The 18507-nt window shown below is 35.9% G+C and overlaps 1 protein-coding gene across 2 annotated transcripts; it reads right to left on the bottom strand.

Moving 5' to 3' along the window:
* Nucleotides 1–2316: 2316 nt before the first annotated feature.
* On the bottom strand, nt 2317–17649 carry LOC108265027 (rhamnose-binding lectin-like). Of its 2 annotated transcripts, XM_053679998.1 has the most exons (20): nt 17426–17649; nt 15388–15505; nt 15189–15221; nt 15021–15065; nt 14734–14863; nt 13143–13252; nt 12682–12726; nt 10604–10739; nt 10375–10478; nt 10034–10078; nt 9683–9818; nt 9467–9566; nt 8731–8834; nt 4566–4627; nt 4386–4421; nt 4215–4250; nt 3954–3998; nt 3528–3663; nt 3305–3412; nt 2317–2602 (listed from the first exon to the last, which is right to left on the bottom strand). In XM_053679998.1, exons 2-19 carry the CDS (start codon nt 15416–15418, stop codon nt 3307–3309), a joined length of 1440 nt encoding a protein of 479 aa, XP_053535973.1. In that variant the 5' UTR covers nt 15419–15505; nt 17426–17649; the 3' UTR covers nt 2317–2602; nt 3305–3306. The 2 variants fall into 2 exon arrangements, with proteins under 2 accessions (XP_053535973.1, NP_001316192.1); NM_001329263.1 differs by lacking the exons at nt 2317–2602; nt 3305–3412; nt 3528–3663; ... (3 more) ...; nt 4566–4627; nt 8731–8834 and adding an exon at nt 6943–7791 and having other exon boundaries at nt 9459–9566; nt 17430–17649.
* Nucleotides 17650–18507: the final 858 nt, after the last annotated feature.

Below are 18507 nucleotides of genomic sequence, written 5' to 3'. Positions count from 1 at the left end.
TTATGTCGGTGTTCAAAGATAAAGCAGCACCAACTGCTTCATGTTCTTCATATACTCTCTGAAGCAGGAAAAATGTGCTGTTCCACCTTATTTCCACCTCTTGAATCAGCGTCTTTTTTGGCCTGCCCATCTGCTGCTGGATTGTGGAAAGTTTCTCAGTGGCATTGGTGCTGGATCTAAAGAAGGTAACTACTTTTCCGCAATAGTCTTCAATGACACTGAGATCTGCTGTCTGAGAGAGGGCTTTTTTCACCACTAGATTTAAGCTGTGAGCAAAGCATTAAATGAGTCTAATCTGAAGGTTTGCACACATTCATTCATGTTTGACCCTTATTTGTCTTATTACCCATGGCTCCAGCAAAACAGTCTTTGCTTCTTTAATGTGCTCAGCTGTGTGGGTTTCAGGGAACTTCAAAACTAGCACCAGCACAACAGTAGACAATTTGGGTTCATTGACAATTGGCTATGCATCCATGTCCACATGTCAGATTCAGTGTTGGTGCTTCTCAGCTCCTCCTCCACCTTCTCTTTTGTCACTTTATACCTTGCAGCAACCATGTCCTTCAGTTTATGCCTTGTAGGAAGCACATATGCTGGCTCAAGCTTCTTTACAAAAGCCCTCATCCTCCATCACATATGCTGGCTCAAACTTCTTTACAAAAGCCCTCATCCGCCATCACTGAAAATGGCTATGAATCCTTGATTATCATGTCCACTAAAGCGTCATCAATGTCTTTTTGCCTTGCCGAAAATAAAATAACTGACCTCTTAAACTGTATACTGTGGTTAAAATTGCCCCCCTCCCTGCCTCACCTCCACCAGATGAGCTACTTGCAGGTGTTTGGAGCGTAAGTGTCACAACATTGAGGTGTTATATCAAGTGTTGATCACAAACTATACACCTCACAATATTGTTTTCCATGTTCTCAAACAATCGACCTTGGTCTTTTTATTCCACTCATTTTACAATATATTTCAAATACCAAATTATCCTCTTTTTCTGCCAATTCAATAACCCACAACATCTGGCCTTGGCTTGTTTTGTTTTAGAGTAAAATCTGGCGCGATTTCACATGAGGTGATTAGACTAGGCATCCTGAAGTAAGCACTGATCATGGATCAATACAAACACAATTGATTCATTTAAGTTTTATTAACATGCATAATAAATCTGACGCGAAATCAATTAAAACTATAGTACAGACAGGTTTATTGGTTCATTTTGACATCTACATCCCCTAGAGGTAGCGATTGGGAAATTGAGTCTAGTGAAGCACTGAGGCTTTCCCCTGACTGTTCGGGAAAAAGATTCAAAGCTTCGAGAGTGTCGAATACAGCGCCATCTGGTGGTTATTTAAAAACAAATCAGCCAAAAGCCTGTGGACGAATCTCCGTCGAATGAAGCAGCCACCACACACACACACACACACACACACACACACACACACAAAGTGCTGGTGAAATTATTCAGGTTTTAAATGAATTCTCGTACACAAACGGCAAAAATTGCCCAAATGTTCGCCAAAAAATGAGGAAGGCTACTCTCTTAATTTTATCTGTTAAACGAGTGACTTTAAATTAAACTGCAAAATTGCACACATTTAGCAACTTAAAAGAATTATGCAGTCCTCTCCCTCAGTTTTATTGGCTGAATATACAAAATATATTTTTTACAATAAGCCGTTATTTTATAGATGAAATTAATAAATTTTTGAATGAAATTTACCTGGCTCATCATTCATTTTTTACAGTGTGTGTCCTGAACTGAGTCGACTGAGAGGTATATGTGTGTGTGTGTGTGTGTGTGTGCGTGTGTGTGTGTGCGTGTGTGTGGGTGCGCGCGCGCGCATCTTGGGCCATCAAAATCTCATCACTAAAATAAGATCATTAGTCTACAACCAGGCCCAAAGGCATTCACCCTATGAAGTGTTGTTATATAAAATGATCACACCACTGTCTGAAGGGTTAAAATATGTTTGGCTTGTAATTGCCACCAAAAAAGACTACCCTGACAATAATCTTTCTCTCTTTAGTTTATGATTTATTTTTTTATTGAGTTGTCTATGAATAAATGTAGATAGTAGACTAATGTGTGTGTAATTTGTTGATTTCTAAACCATCTGCTCATATGACAACCTTGGACTGCTAACATGCATTCTGCCTTTAGATTACCTTTTGCTACATTGAGCACTATGTTTGAAATCTTTATTGGACTTCTTTATCAGATCACTAATTGGACAATCACTGCCTTGGATTAAATGAACTGTCTGAATTTTTAGAAACTCTGCACATAAACACACACAACCCTCATCCCTGTTATGCTTGCATTTAGAGGATAGTTTATTGCAGAATCATTAATAAAGTTAATTTGTTTAGGAGGAAGTGATTACATGTAAAGCAAATAAACAAGTTTCAGGAGAAAAATCATTATGGTATAAGCAGGTAATTATATATCATGCAAATATAAAGTACACCAACACCAAAGCAACACCAAAACATGTGCACTCTAACATCTGCATGTTTGCCATATGTAAAACTTGGTCTCATTCCTTTTCAGACTGAAGAGAGGCCATTGCGGAAAGCTGGAATCCCTCAAGTTATTCTGTCAAGAGTAGTAAAAAGAACAAAGGAAAAAAGAATAGCACATAAAATACCTTTCCCATTGTATGCATGGTACATGAGGTGTAAAAAGGTGTAAAAACAATTTTATATATATATATATATATATATATATATATATATATATATATATATATATATATATATATATATATATATATATACATAAAGTTATTCTGTCATTAGGAAAAAAAGGGAAGAAAAAATAGATGTATTACTGTTGCAGCATATAAAATACCATTCATAGTGTATGTACTATACTTGAATTGTGAAGTAATACAGAATACAGATTTAAAAAATGATTTAATAAAAGATTCTAAATATTTTTATTTACATGATATGAGACTGCAGTATTTCATATGTTGAATTATCATTTTGGTTAAAAAAAATTAAAGTTCCTATTTCCCTTAAGTCACTTTTTTATCTAATTATCTTATCGTATTTCTTTATCTAATTTTACCTATCTAATTACTTTGGCCTTTGTTAATTTTTTGACTTATATAAAGTGTTATAATATACAGTATGTGCAGCTCAACATTAGCTAAGTCTCATTCATTATACATTGTATATATATATATATATATATATATATATATATATATATATATATATATATATATATATATATATATATATATATATATATATGTATGAATGAGAGAAAGAGGGAGAGAGAGAAACTCACAGTTAGACACAGAAGTACGCAATTTTCGTGTACTTATAGGTGCCATAGCAGGGGTCAGAGAAGAAATGATTGTTAGCAGGCACCTGACAGTAGCACCTTCCATTACATCTGCAAAATAATGTTTTTCATTTGAATTGTCTCCATAGATATCAGTAATGCATGCTAATTTTAATTGTCATTTGTGATATTGATAAAAATCACACTTCAGGTCATATTCTGTTACCTCGCTCTAACTTTAGCTGTTGCATGAGGTGAGGAGCAACGTGTGTTGCAGATAGATCTGTGGGGTTGTCCTGCGGCACACGTTCGCGAATCAATTCGGCCATAGAAAGCACTGATGATCTTTATACGGCGAGCACCTAAAATGTGAAGAATTTAGCACAAGGGAAAAATGATCAGTCATTAAAAAAAAAAAAAAAAAAACTGTGGAAAAAAGACCAAAATTGTGGTGAAAGAATTCTAGATCTGTTTGGTATAACACTCATCATTACTCAGCTTTTCTGGATCATGCATTTATACTAGATGCTAATGGGATGCTGTCTTAAAAGCTATGTCCTATAATAAGAGGTGTATAATGTCATATTTATTATGTACTATCCTATACAATATTATACAGTAGGTAGATAATAAGACTGAACAAATAACTTACCACAATTCAGCACAGCAGTACCATGTTCACAGGTAACAATTATTGCTGCAGGAAACAGATTAAAAACATTAATGCAATGAATCACTTCCTTTTTTGGTTTAGACAGATATTTTTATATGGACTACATGAAGCAAGGTTTAGAAATACTGCAAACATCATTTTCAAATAATTTCCTTAACATGGTTTAAATCCAAATGTAGAGAGAGAAAGAATGAAAATATTTAGTATTGTTGTTGGAGAAGGTGGGATATTTAAACTTACGACACATGCTGGCATCACCAGAGCAGGGCAAATTCTCTGAAAGAATAGATTATTCAAATACATATTTTGAGCAAGTATACCTGAATGATGTATTTAGACCCATGACAAGCTATTATAATGTTAGTTTATTAATGTTTCAAATGTTGGTGTTTGACTGAATTCAGAATTTACCTCCAGACACATGCAGGTCAGGAGCTACAATAAGTACTGTAAAGAAGAACACTATAACTTACTACCAAAAGAGCATAAATTCTGTTCATTGTTTACTCTTTCCTCTATTAAGATGTAAGACATATGATGTAGCTTAACACACCCAAGGATTTCATATGGAAAAGCATGGAAGAAACTTACAGGTGAGCAGTGTGAGCGTCAGGAACATCATGATGCTAGATGCGTCAACGTTGAAGTTGAAACTTCAAGTGCTGCACCATGGGAACAGATGGATTTATACAATTCATACATATAGTGAATGCAGTAAAAGTTAAACATTTTAGTAAAAGTCTTTACAACATACTGGTAAGTCAGTGCAACAAATATTCCTTTACCTATTAGTCACCTACGTTAAACATGAATATGTTGCTAACACAAAATCTTTTTACGATAACCATTTCAGATTGTTTATTTTGGAATCCCAAGATTTAACAAGTACTTGGAAATATACTTAACAAATGCTGTCATGGCATTCTTGCTAATTATGATGGCTATACTTATTCAAATAAATAAGCTATTCATTTGTATTAAATTCCACACAGGTAGAAGCATACAATTACTTAGATGGATTTAACATGGCATACAGAATAAAATACTTACATATAAACTGTCAACACTGGTAGAATGAGTTTCCTCTGCTGGTGTTAAGACTGCACTAACACAGGCTGGTGGGTACATATACTTCACCTCAACTTCACCTCCAATTCACCCTGATTGCACATGTATTAGTTATTACACAGAATTACACCCACAAAATTCTTAGTTTATTCCTCATTCTGTATTCTTACACTATTCTGGCTATTGCACATATAATTAGTTATTACAGAAATTCCTAATTGTATCACATAGTTATTACACATAATGGTTACTGTACATATTGCTCAGTTGTGTCACATAGTTAGTGCACATATACTGATAAGAGCAATGTACTGGTAGAAAGATTACTAAATGGAGGAAAATTCCATTCTACACCTGCTGAAACAAATACCCCAACACAAAAATTAGTATCATCATTGATAACCTTGGATGTGCTGTATATAGATCTCCTCACAGTCATGTGTTTAATGTAATGTTTAATTGCATGGCAGCACACAACGCTCTATCCAGCTGTGGGTTCTTTGAGAACTCTTTTAGTTGATGGAGAAAAATAAATGATGCCGTGATGATACTCAGTATAACAGCACTCTTGAATAATTTTATGATCTTAAACTTTATCTGTCACCATCATCCTTTCCTTTGCTGCTGCAGCTATAGGCTATAATGTAGATTTTTTTTTTTTTTTTTGGAAAATTATTTGGAACCAATTCTAGTAAATACAAGCATGTGAAAAAATAAGTACACCCCATGGAAATTGTTTTTGTTGTTTTTTTACAAGCAAACATTTGATCCTCATTGAAACAGTGCCTATTAATAAAGTTGATACACACATCAAATGACACATAAAATTTATATTTTGTTGTTATTTTTACAACTTCAATGAACAAAAAACAGATTAGTCACATAGAAAAAGTAAGTACACCTCTACATTTATCACACCTTAAATTCCATAAAATTAGAATCAGGTGTTCAAGATTGGGTGCCAGTGATTAGGGAGTGCAGGTGGAACCTGTCTTTAGCCTTTGCTACTGAGGTGTGTAGTGTCATCATGCCAAGATCTAAAGACTTCTGATAAGGCCTTCAGAAAAAAGAAAGAGAAAGAGATTGCACAAATTTGACCTGAATGGGAGGGGGCTTTCTGTGTGCACACACTTGTAACGCAAGCACAGAAAGCCCCCTCATCGTGTGAATACTGAATTGAGTTCTCTTTAGTGGCTTATTACACTTGGGCGGTCAAATAATTGCACATCATGTCAAAGTGTAGGTCTTGCTGAGTATTCATGCAAACACAGTCGGTTATGTCTTAAGTGTATGTAAACAGTTGGGGGGGAAATCGAAGGTGTGTCAATACAGTATATTGGATCTGTGCATTAGGTCTAAAAGTGACAGCAGACTAATAAACCTGCTGCTGTCTCTGTCATTAATGTTCATCAAACAACAAAACACAAAGAGAAAATCACTCACTCACTTGACTGAATAACTTCAGTAAATTTAATAAGAATCACTGAATATGTCATATAGTAAAGTCTATTTACATTTAATTGCTTTATTCAATGTCTGTAGTATTTCTTACTCGTACACTACTGATAGACTTATACCTGAGAAAACGTATCGTTATCGTGAAATAAGATCGTAGTCATATCACCCAGCCCTAAAAATAAGCATTTGGTGATTCCAGTCTTGAATCTCATGTAAAAATGTACTTCTTAATCTAGTAAATATCATAAAACCTGCTGATAGGGATTTTTTTTATTTTTTTTATTTTAGGAATTAAAATGAAAAAAGTTACAAGAACAGAGCTGTGCTTAGAAATGAGTTTGTTGTCATTCATAGACAGATTAAAAGCAGTAATAAAGCATGAAGCTTGTTGTTATGACCTGCTGCTAAATGTAACTGTACTCTGTACTCTCTCTCTCTCTCTCTCTCTCTCTCTCTCTCTCTCTCTCTCTCTCTCTCTCTCTCTCTCTCTCTCTCTCTCTCAGTCTGTATAACTGTGGGGGAGAGGCATCAAATCATTGAAATGTCAACTCGAACAGGAGGACACAATATAGTTTGATACAATAACAAAACAGGTTAATTTGTATTTTCATACACTTCCAATATAATAAAAGTTCTACATATACCTCTATATTCCATTTTTACTTTGAAACCTTTTTTTTTGATAGGAAACTAGTTGAGGTGCTGATAACATGAAATAAAAATATTAAATGGCAATGGCAAGATGTAAAAGTGGGATTATTTGTTAAGTTTATGTTGCCATTGGTTTTTGAAGGTTAAAATATTAATTTAACAGCTCAGTGTGAGTTTACAATTGCAATTTCAAATCTTTTTTCAATTTAATTACTTTCTGGACTCGACTCGGATTCGACCATTAATGACTCGGACTTGAGTCAAACTCTGCACCTTTTGGACTCGGAGTCGATTGGTTAAGGACTTGGTCTCGACTCGAACTCGACAAAGGTGGACTCAGACCCAACACTATAATGTGAGGCAATCTGTCTGAAAGTTGAAGTTGAACTGAAAGTGGACCTGTCTGAATTTGAATAAACTCTGCACATAAACACGCACAACTCTCATCCCTGGTATACTTGCATTTAGACTATACTTTACTGCACAGTATTTTAACAGAAAGTAAGTACATTTAAGAAATAAAATCATTACAGCAGTTGATATAATATGCAAATGTTAAGTGCACCAACAGCAAAACTGCGGTCTAATTCCTTTTCAGGCTGAAGAGACTGGGGAGAAAGCTGGAATCCCTCAAGTTATTCTGTCAACAGCAGTCAAAAGAACAAGGGGAAGAAAGAAAGCTGTAGCACTGCACATAAAACAGTAAATCAAATTAAAGTTGAACACATTTCTTTAATTGCAAAGTTCAGAATCTTTTTATATAAAGTATATTTTGGGATTGCAATATATTTTCTACTGAATCATCTTTCTACATTTAGTAGAAAAAAAACTATTTAAGGATGTTTGTATTTTCCAATTTTTAATGATGTATCTGTCTCTCTTTATTTTTATTTATCTAGTAACCTTGCCCTTTAAATTCTTCATAGTTTTCGGTGTCAGAGATTTTCCCTTGCACTGAGAGCCAGAGGCGCCTGAAGCGCGACAGCACGTGCTTCTGGGTTGTCGGACTGTTTACCGTGCCACGTGTTTATTTTGGTTTCTGTCCTATCTGCGCCCCTGGAATGTAATTGGTTGTTTCCTAATGTGTCTGTTGTTTCGTAATGTGTTCTGTTATGCCCTTTGATTAGTTTGTATATTTAAACCCCCATGTGTCTTTATTCTGTGCGAAGTATTGCGTTTCTATGTTTTGCCGCCAGAGACAGACAAAGTCTTTCTTTGTCCTCGTGTCTCCATTTTTATGATCCTGTCCATAGTTTCTCATTTTTGAACTTTGCCTTACCTAGTTTGTGTTATTTGTAGAGCGCCTGACCCCCACCTGTTTTTGGCCACGTTATTGCCATACGATTTGGATTCGTCTGCCTGTCTCTTTAATAAAAGCTTTTAACATGGCAATCTCATCTCCATAGCTCCAGCCAGAGACCAACGAGGTGGTCTGCCCTGCCGAGCTCCAGCCGGAGGTCTACGTGGCGACCTCATCTCCAGAGCTGCAGCCTGAGACCAACATGGTCTCTGCAGCCATGCTCCTGACGAGACTGCCCACCAAGTCCTGTTCACCCCTGAGGCAAACGAGGCAACCTACCAAGCGTTGCTCTTGCCAGAGGCTGGCGATGTAGCCTCCCACGACTGGTTTCCACCCAAGAACCCCTGCGATCCTGTCAGTATGCCCACATCTGCTCCCCAGCTCTGGAAGAAGCCCATTACTAGGATAATGCCTGCCTCAGGACTATGAGTTCAGTGTGGACATTTTGCCCAGAGGGCTAGGACCGCCGGGGAGAGTGTTTTTGAGGCGCTTCAGGAGAAGCGCCCTTGGGGTGGGGGGAGATCTGTCAGAGATTTCCCATTGCACTGAGAGCCAGAACGAGCGGTGCACTCAAAGAACCAAAAGCACAACAGCGTGCATGAATTGCCTGAAGCGCGACAGCACACGCTTCCAGGTTGTCAGACTTTGTTTACCATGACACGTGCTTTTATTTGTTTTGGTTTTCTGTCCTGTCTCCGCCCCTGTACTGTAATTATTTGTTTCCTAATTTATCTCAGCTGTTCTGTGGTATGCCCTTTGATTAGTTTGTATATTTAAACCCCCGTGTGTCTTTGTTCCATGCGAAGTATTGCATTTCTGATTTGAATCAGACAACAGAACTGAACTGCTGTCATAGAAAATAAGACTTTCTGACCAATCAGAATCGAAAATTCATCAGCACTACAAATAGAAATACAGTGGGCTGTATATCACTGTATAAATGATATATGTGGGGCTCAGTATTAGCTGATTCTTGGGCATTAGATAGATGAGAGAGAGAAACTTACAGTTAGACACAGATGTACACAACTGTCAGGTACTTATAGGTGCCAACACAGGGGTCAGAAAAAACATCATTTGTTGCTGGCACCACACAGCTGCTCTTTCCTTCACATCTGCAAAAAATGGGTTTTCATTTGAATTGTCTCCATATATACCAATAATGTATGTTAATGCTAACAGTCATGTATAATAATGATAAAGATCATACTTCAGTTAGTACTTCCATTACCTAGCTGCCACTACATTTAGTGCATTAGGTGTGTAGCAATTTGTAATGGAGATTTGACTCAGGGGGCGTCCTGAAGCACATGTGGTTGAATCGGTTCGGCCGTAGTTAGCACTGACGATCTTTAAATGGTCAGCACCTAAAATTTGAATTTAGCATAAGGGGAAAATAAACTATTAAAGTCTATTTAAAGAAAAGCAGTGGGGATAAGATCCACTTGGTGCTAATGGGATATTGTCTTAAAATCTTTGTTTTATAATAGGTAGTATGCATGCTGTTTAGTGTAGTCTTTATTATGTAACATGCTATATAATAGGTAGGTGAGAAATTCAAAGGGGGAAAAAGAGCACAAACCACATGTCAGCACAGCAGTATTTCCTTCACAGGTCACAGTTTCTCCTGTAGGAAATATTTTGGTTTGTATATATTAAAAATTATTTTCTCATAATAATTTCTGTAACACTTTAATCCAAATAAAATAATATTACTAGGAAAACCACACAAACTATAGATTTGCATATTAAAAATCTTCATTTAAATTCATTTGTAACATTTATACTATGAATGGTTAAAAAAAAAAAAACTTAGCTCATTCTTGTTTACCCAAGATTATTTAAAAAAAAAACAATAACAACAAAAAAAAAACAAAAACAAAGGTTAAATGAAAGGATTGCCAGAGAAAGCAGCTTACTCACTAGTGCAGATGTAAGACACAGTGAGATATTTAACAGTCTCACTGCAAGGATCGGTAAAGATCTTTTGTGAAGCTTCTACAGTGCATCTCCTCTGTCCATTGCACCTTTTAATGAAAATAAGTTAATCTTTGATCTTTTATCAGTGAATGCCAAGTGCATCTACTAAATAAAAATGAATCTAATAGGTAAAACATTTATTAGAATAAACAAGCAAACAAAAAACTGTTACAGTGCGGCCACAGTTGAGAGTGTGTTTGGAGCATAACAGTTGGTGTTCTTGATCAAACTGTTAGAGAGTCCATTGGAGCAGGTTACCGAATCAGCACGTCCATAGTTTGCATTTATGATTTGAATAGAACCATCTTCTGCACAGAGACACAGGTTAAACTGCTGTACATCAATGCAAATTATGGAAGTAGTTTGCAGACAATTTTCAAAAGCAATTGCAAACTATATTTGCAATTGCGTTTCCTAATCGTGGACGCATAAATTGTGACATAACGCAAACGATAATCGTGCATTACCATTTGCATTTTCGTTTGCACGAACGTACAGTGTCTGGCAAATTTCACATGGAAACACAAAATCCATTTGCAAATGCATTTCCCATGTCTTACGAGTTATGACCCTTTCATATCAAAATAGCAATAGTAATTACCCCGTTTGCTATTTCATGTCCTCGTTCACGTAAGGTGCCTGCCAAAATTCAAACGGAATATCAAATCCCTTTGTATTTGCATGTCCAATGCCTTGCACAGAAACATGTCAATCAGTGTTGGGTGGGAGTATAGTATGGGGCATGTTTGTATTTGGAAGTGACGTCAGTCACAGTCAACCACATTTTAGAGCACCTTGGGGTCGAACACGGGCATAATAAAGCATCAGCGGTTTAAAGTTTTTGTTGGGATGTAATTTTCATTGTAACAAATTGCCCATAAAACTAGCCAGGTTCCACACCAAGCATTACAGTAACAATAGACTCGGCGCAGAAATGATCGCAACATTGCTGCTTCTGCTGCGCTGCTGCTGCTACGCACCGCTTCAGCATGCAGTGTGAATGCTCTAACCCATTGGTCGGGAACCTTTTTTCACCAAAGAGCCTTTTTCTTCATTTTTGGTTAATGCGGTTTTTTTTTTTTTTTTCGAAAGAGCCATTGAAAAAATATATATTTTGCTATTATTAAAATAAAAAACACGGTTTTATAATAACATTTCAATAACAATAATTTTATGTAGGTCCATAGACAGTGCGGGTAGTTGCGAAGGGCCCCAAACCACCAGGGGGCCCCCTTGATCTCGTATATTGTTTACTGTCGAATGACTCCTGACAATGCTTCAAAAACAATGCCCATTATTCTAAAGTTTTCATATTTAGAGAATTATTGATGTATTTTTGTATGTTTACTTAAGCTTTCTTGAGTAAACTATATTTATCACGCTTTTGTTTTGTTAGTGAATTACGCATTGGTAAAAAATTATAGCTGTTATAGTTTTCCTAACTGCTAGATGGGGCCAGATGGTGCCATCCAAAATTGTTTTTACTGCCAGTTTAGTGCTTTGTCTTTCAGTCTTCATTCATTTAGACTTGTTAATTAAATAAATGTATTTTATTTGTTACAGTTTATAGGTATGTTTATATTGTGTAAATTTTACTTTTATGTTTTGCTGACAGGAACCCCCTGACAAAGTTTTGCTTAGGGCTCCCAGAAATCTAGGACCGGCACTGCCTCCTTTAGTAAAAGGTTTTCCTTACAATCTCCAGTGAGCCAGAAAAGCCAGAAAGACAAATTTATCCTTCATTATCTTTAAATAAACCATTTACTTTATTATCAATTATCTGTACAGAACATTTTCCTTCTTGGCCAATGACTGTGACTGGCATCACTTCCAAATACAAACATGCCCCATAGTATACTCCCACCCCCGACACTGATTGACAGGTTTCTTTGCAAGGCATCGGAAATGCAAATGCAAAGGGGTTTGATATTCCGTTTGAATTTTGTCAGGCTCTGTACGCGACCTCGAGGAACTGAAATAGCAAACAGAGTAATTGCTATTGCTATTTTGATATGACAGGATCATAACTCATAAGACATGGGAAATGCAACTGCAAATGGACTTTGCATTTCCATTTGAAATTTGGTAGACTTTATCACAATTTATGCGTCCACAATTAGGAAACGCAATTGCAAATACAGTTTGGAATTGCTTTTGAAAATTGTCCACAAGATACTTCCATAGCAAACATCAAGATTATTTAAAGAAAAAAAAAGGAAAAAAAAAAGTGAGACCCAGTGAAGTTCTTACCACAGTCCAGTGTGCTGTAGCCACGCTCACAGATCACAGTGACCCCTAGAGGAAGGAGATAAAAACATATGCATGCAGTGTGAGGATAAACTGGTATAGCATAAAACCATGGGAGATTTTTATGAAATGATTATACAGCTATACAAATATTTATTTAAAAACTAAAAATTATAGATGCACTATGATACTAGTTTGCTGTTGTTGTTGTTGTTGTTGTTGTTGTTGTTGTTGTTGTTGTTTTAAACAAAGATACTGATACTGAGTATCTGTACTGCAGCTGAGACTGGATCAGTATTGGATTGGACTCAACATATTTTCTGATCAAATCCAATAATAACCTTAATGTTGTATGTTAACTGAGACAAAACAATCACAGAAAGTAATTTCTTTTAAAGCACATCACCATCACCCCTCTAATGTTTTGCAAATTCCAACACACCCCTATTCTACAGACTACTTACGGCCATTGATGCAGTCGTAAGTGGTGTTGTAGTACTTGTAAGTTCCATAACATGGGTCAGGGGTGTCAAGTAAATCCGTCTTTAACTCACACTCTCTTAGTCCATTGCACCTGTTTGGAGGTGAACAGAGCAAATGCTCTCACCAAGGTTATGGTGTTAGTTCATGTGTAGACTAAATCTGCAATTCAAACTCTTTCATGTAGAAGTTGTTTCATTGCAAATCACACAAATCAGTTTTCTCAAATCAATAAAACTGTGCTCCCATTTTGGTTTGTGTGTCCTCATAGAAACAAGATGCATGTAAGCATGGCGTTAACACACACAACTAGCAAGTCTTTTAGACTGATTAACAGCTTTCTGGTATCTTAGTAACATGACAAGCTACTTTTCTTTCTTATTAACTTCAAGAGAAAGAAAAAAAGAGAGACTATGGAGGGAATGACTGTTTATAGCTGCTGTTAAGTAAGTTAAGTATATTAGCTACCTTGTCCTGCGTACATTCCACAACATTGAATGTAAAAAAGTATCACGTTTATACATTTATATGAATAGAAACTATAAACAGATAAAAACATGATGTGCTGTTCATTACAAAAGTTGACATGGTATAAGCGGAATAATACACTTCAGGATCTGCTGTTATGTGCAGTTACAGTTCCCTGTATTTGTTAATTTTAGGTGTGCAACAGTATTGGCATTCTTTTAGTTAGTACTTTGCGCTACATCCCTTTGCCAAGATAACAGCTCTGAGTCTTCTCCTATAATGCCTGATGAGGTTGGAGAATACATGGCAAGGGATCTGAGACCATTCCTCCATACAGAATCTCTCCAAATACTTTAAATTTTGAGGTCCACTCTGGTGGACTCTCCTCTTCAGTTCATGCCACAGGTTTTCTATGGGTTTCAAGCCAGGGGACTGGGATGGCCATGGCAGGACCTTGATTTTGTGGTCAGTAAACCATTTTAGTGTTGATTTTGATGTATGTTTCGGATCATTGTCCTGCTGGAAGATCCAACCACGGCCCATTTTAAGCTTTCTGGCAGAGGCAGTCACGTTTTCATTTAATATCTGTTGATATTTGATAGAGTCCATGATGCCATGTATCCTAACAAAATGTCCAGTTCCTCATTTTTTTTTTTTTTTAAATATCAATGGGAGTATACTTCAGATATATTTTTCCCATATGAATTCATAGGGGTGCCAATAATTGTTGTACACATAAATTTAACAAAGATTTTTTGTTGTTGTTGATAAACCTGTGTTGTGTTTGCAATTGTTTGCTATCCATGAGAGCAGAGTATTTTTTAATGAATTTATTGAACAAAAGATCAAAAGCTTAAACAATAAAGATAATTATTCATAGCCTTCTTTGCTCATGTTTATCAAGGGTGCCAATATTAGTGTAGGGCATTGTATGTGCTGATAACAGTAACTCTGCTTCACGGCCCGCATCACACCACTACGTAGTTCATTATTTTTGTATCACAGTATGCAATGTTGTGTTTTATTTCTTACATAAATTACTGCATTTAAATTTCTGCCAATTGTGGTGCATATATTGTGTATGTTCCAACCCAAGAAACCCAGTACCTATCAGCAATAGTGGAAATCCTCAAGGAACAGCTGGTATTGACAACCTCAGATGGCGACCAGTTAAAACTACAGGTATCATTGTAAGTACGGCCGTACAGAGAAGATTTCACTTTTATCAGTCCAGTGTCTGAAAACATATTTATAAATTTATCACAGTATTGTTATGTTCTTTCCTATAATAATAATAATAATAATAATAATAATAATAATAATGATGAAATCTTTTATACAGCTATCCTAGACTTATTATATACTGTTGGAGAATTAAGAAAATTTAAGCTTACCACAAGTAAGGCGATGGATATCACCTTCGCAGGTAATCATATTCTCTGAAGAAACAGATTATTTGCACAGATATTTAAACAGGTTAGCCTAAATCACTCCCTCAGGCTCTCCATTATCACATGTTAGGTTATTTAAAATGTTGGTATTTGGATGCATTCAAATATTACCTCCAGAAACAAACAAGCCCTGAGCTGCAATAACTGTGAAGCAAAACACAGGTACCTTATTGTTAAAAGAACATAAATTCTGCTATTTGTTTACTATTTCTACTGTTATGATGCAAGAGGTATAATTTAGCTATTTATATCCAATTTATTAATCCATTAGGTATTAATTAGAATTTGGAAAATCATGGAAGAAACTTACAGGTGAGTAGAGTGAGCTTCAGGAAGAGCATTGTGATTCTGGATGGATCGGCGCTGAAGTTGAAGCTGAAACTTCAAGCACTGAAACACTGCAATTGCTCTCCACTAATATTGGCACCCTTGGTAAATATGAGCAAAGAAGACTGTGAAAAAGTGTCTTTATTGTTTAACCTTTTGATCTTTTGTTTAAAAAATTCACAAAAATACACTGCTCTCATGGATATCAAACAACTGCAAAAAAAACAACAACCCCAAAACAGGTTTATCCAAAAAAAACAAAAACAAACCTTTGTTAAATATAAGTGTGCAACAAATATTTGCAAGAATTCATATGTGAGAAATATATTTGAAGTATATTCCCAGTAATATTTAACTTTTTTTTTCACTACACCTGGGTGACTAGGAACAGGATTGTTTGATGGATATCAAACAACTGCAAACACAACACTGGTTTATCAAAAAAGAAATCTGTTAAATATAGGTGTGCTACAGTTATTGGTACCCCTATGAATTCATATGAGAATATATTCATATGAGAAATATATTTGACATACATTCCCATTGATATTTGACTTTTTTTTTTGGTATACCTGGGTGACTAGGAACAGGAAATTGTTCAACCATGACTTCCTGTTTCACAGGGGTATAAATATGAGGTAACACATAGGCCAAATTCCCTTATTCATTCATAACAATGGGTAAGAACAAGGAATACAGCTGTGATGTGCTGCAAAAGGTTGTTGAGCTTCACAAAATGGGGCGTGGCTATAAGAAAATAGCACAAGCATTGAAAATGCACAATTTCCACCATCAGGGCAATAATTAAGAAGTTCCAGTCAACTGGAAATGTTATGAATCAACCTGGAAGAGGACGTGTGTCTATATTGTCGCAACACACTGTGAAGAGGACGGTTCGAGTGGACAAAAAATCTCCAAGGATCACAGCTGGAGAACTGCAGAAGATACTTGTATCTTAGAGTCAGAAAATTTCCAAAACTACAATCCAAAGTCACCTACATCACCACAAGTTGTTTGGAAGGGTTTCAAAAAAAAAAAGCTTCTAATCTCATTAGGGCTGCAACTAACGATTATTTTTATAATCAATTAGTTGGCCGATTATTTTTATTATTATTATTAATTGAATGGGGGGGGGGGGGGGGCAAATTTCAGTACCATTTTTATTTGTTTATTTAAAATAAAATCCGCAAACTGGGTGTTACAAATATAAACTTCAGATTAAAACTTTACACAACTGTTTGTCCAATTATATAAGATTGAAAAGAACCCAATACACACAGACACACACAAGAATATATATTATTCATTTATTATGTAGTAATATACAGTATTACTACATACTGAAATCTGTTGTGGGTTTTTTTGCTGTTGTGGTGGTCACCTGAGGTTATTTGATTGTTTATAGAAGTTGGTGAGAACACAAAATTGTTATTTAGGCTCTTCTAAATAAAAACCTAGAATGGAAGGATTAATGCAATAAAACGCCATCAGCAAACTGTAGCAAAAACTATTTAATTACCAGTAACAAGCAAACCATTTATATAAAAAGATATGTACAAATGTGCATTCATTCATTTATCCTGGACAGGGCCACAGTGGTCTACAGGGACCCTGTAGCAGTGAGGCAGGCAATGCTACCCACTGCTCCAGCATGCTGCCACATAAAAGTACAATTCTACTTAAATGGTATCATGAATTGTATTATATAATGAATTTGATGATGATAGTTTAGATTATACTCATTTACAATATTTTCCTATCCACTCTTAAACTTGTTTAAAATGGCTTAGGATGATAGATGAAATGATTTAGTACAGAGGTAGATGTAAATATTTTGTTTATACTTCCAGAAGTTCTCAATAATCAGCATCATCTAAGTTGAGACTTACGATAACCAAGGTACTATTAATGTTTGAAATATTCAAGAGCTGTTCTTTGACATGAACATGTCATATATGGACCGCAAATTTATAATCTAGTTCTTCTGCTGTCAAAGAAAGTTTTCAATCGTTTTAACTCACTGACGTTGAGTGGTTCGATTAGATGTATTTTGGATCTCAGGTCTTTGGAACCGCAGCTTCTCCTTGAATCTTCATCAGCTGCAGCTTAAAAATTGAGTTGAGTCCTGTCTTTCACACCTACTTGGTTGGCTCCACAACTGTTACGTTTTGCTATATAAAGCTATTTCTAGATGAGATGTAACACCATGAAGCTCTCAGCACCCCAGACATTGAGCATGTGGTTGCATCATATATTGATTTTCAAATGACCTTGACTTAATCAGAAAATGTACACAGAGTACAGACAGATGGGCACCAGCAGCCCAAACAAACTGCATGGCAAAATGTTGAATGAACTTACTGTAATAGCTATAACTAGATAAATATATAAAAAATGAATCTACAAATATGCCAAATGTGCCAGTGTCAGGAGCAGAGAAGACCAGAAGACACTTGTTTCTAAAGAGATATAGTAAATTTGACAGAAACAATCAAGCCTCTACTGAGGTATTGCCTCACTTACTCTTTTCAGTGGTCCTCCCACTTATTCTTGTTATTTTGTTAAGATTTCAGTTAATTTAATCTCAACTCTAGGAATACATTGTAAATTTTATTGGTTGAAGACATGTATTGGTTGAACTGGGTGGATTTATAAGCAACCCACTAATTGTATAAACTTATTAGAATACTTGAAAAAATAACATAAGTCTATATCCTTATCTATCGATATCTGTCTGCAGTACAGAGTACAGATTACAATTACAACTGTCATTTTTTAAAATTACTATTACTACTACCATGTTTCTTTTAAGTCACATTGCCGAGAAGTTGGTCTTCGGGACAGTGCTGAAGGAAAGGGGATCCCACTATTCACAATTGGAGCTGGACACAGGCATCAGCTCTGTTTTCAATGCTTCGGTGTCGATCATCAAGAGACAGATATTGGAAAAAACATCCATACACAGAATGCGCAGTGCAGATATTGAATCACAGATGATCCAACTAAAATGAATGATGTTAAGCAGAAGAAAGAGCTTGTGGCTGATGGTGGAGTGCTCAGTAAAGCAGCCATTCTTTCACAGATTCCTCATCCATTCATCCTG

Source organism: Ictalurus punctatus, chromosome 5 (assembly GCF_001660625.3).
Source record: "Ictalurus punctatus breed USDA103 chromosome 5, Coco_2.0, whole genome shotgun sequence".
In the NCBI taxonomy this organism is placed as follows: Eukaryota; Metazoa; Chordata; class Actinopteri; order Siluriformes; family Ictaluridae; genus Ictalurus; species Ictalurus punctatus.
The sequence above is the reverse complement of the archived record's forward strand: the minus strand, read 5'-3'. Positions and strand labels throughout refer to the sequence as shown.

Bases quoted from the DNA above. Each gene is read 5' to 3' on its own strand.
- LOC108265027 (XM_053679998.1), bottom strand. From the start codon at position 15,418: ATGCTCTTCCTGAAGCTCACTCTACTCACCT. The intron at 4,422-4,565 runs GTAAGTTTCTTC...TCTTCTTTACAG, and splicing joins GACGCTCACACTGCTCACCT to TACTTATTGTAGCTCCTGAC. The intron at 4,251-4,385 runs GTAAATTCTGAA...CTATTCTTTCAG, and splicing joins TGACCTGCATGTGTCTGGAG to AGAATTTGCCCTGCTCTGGT.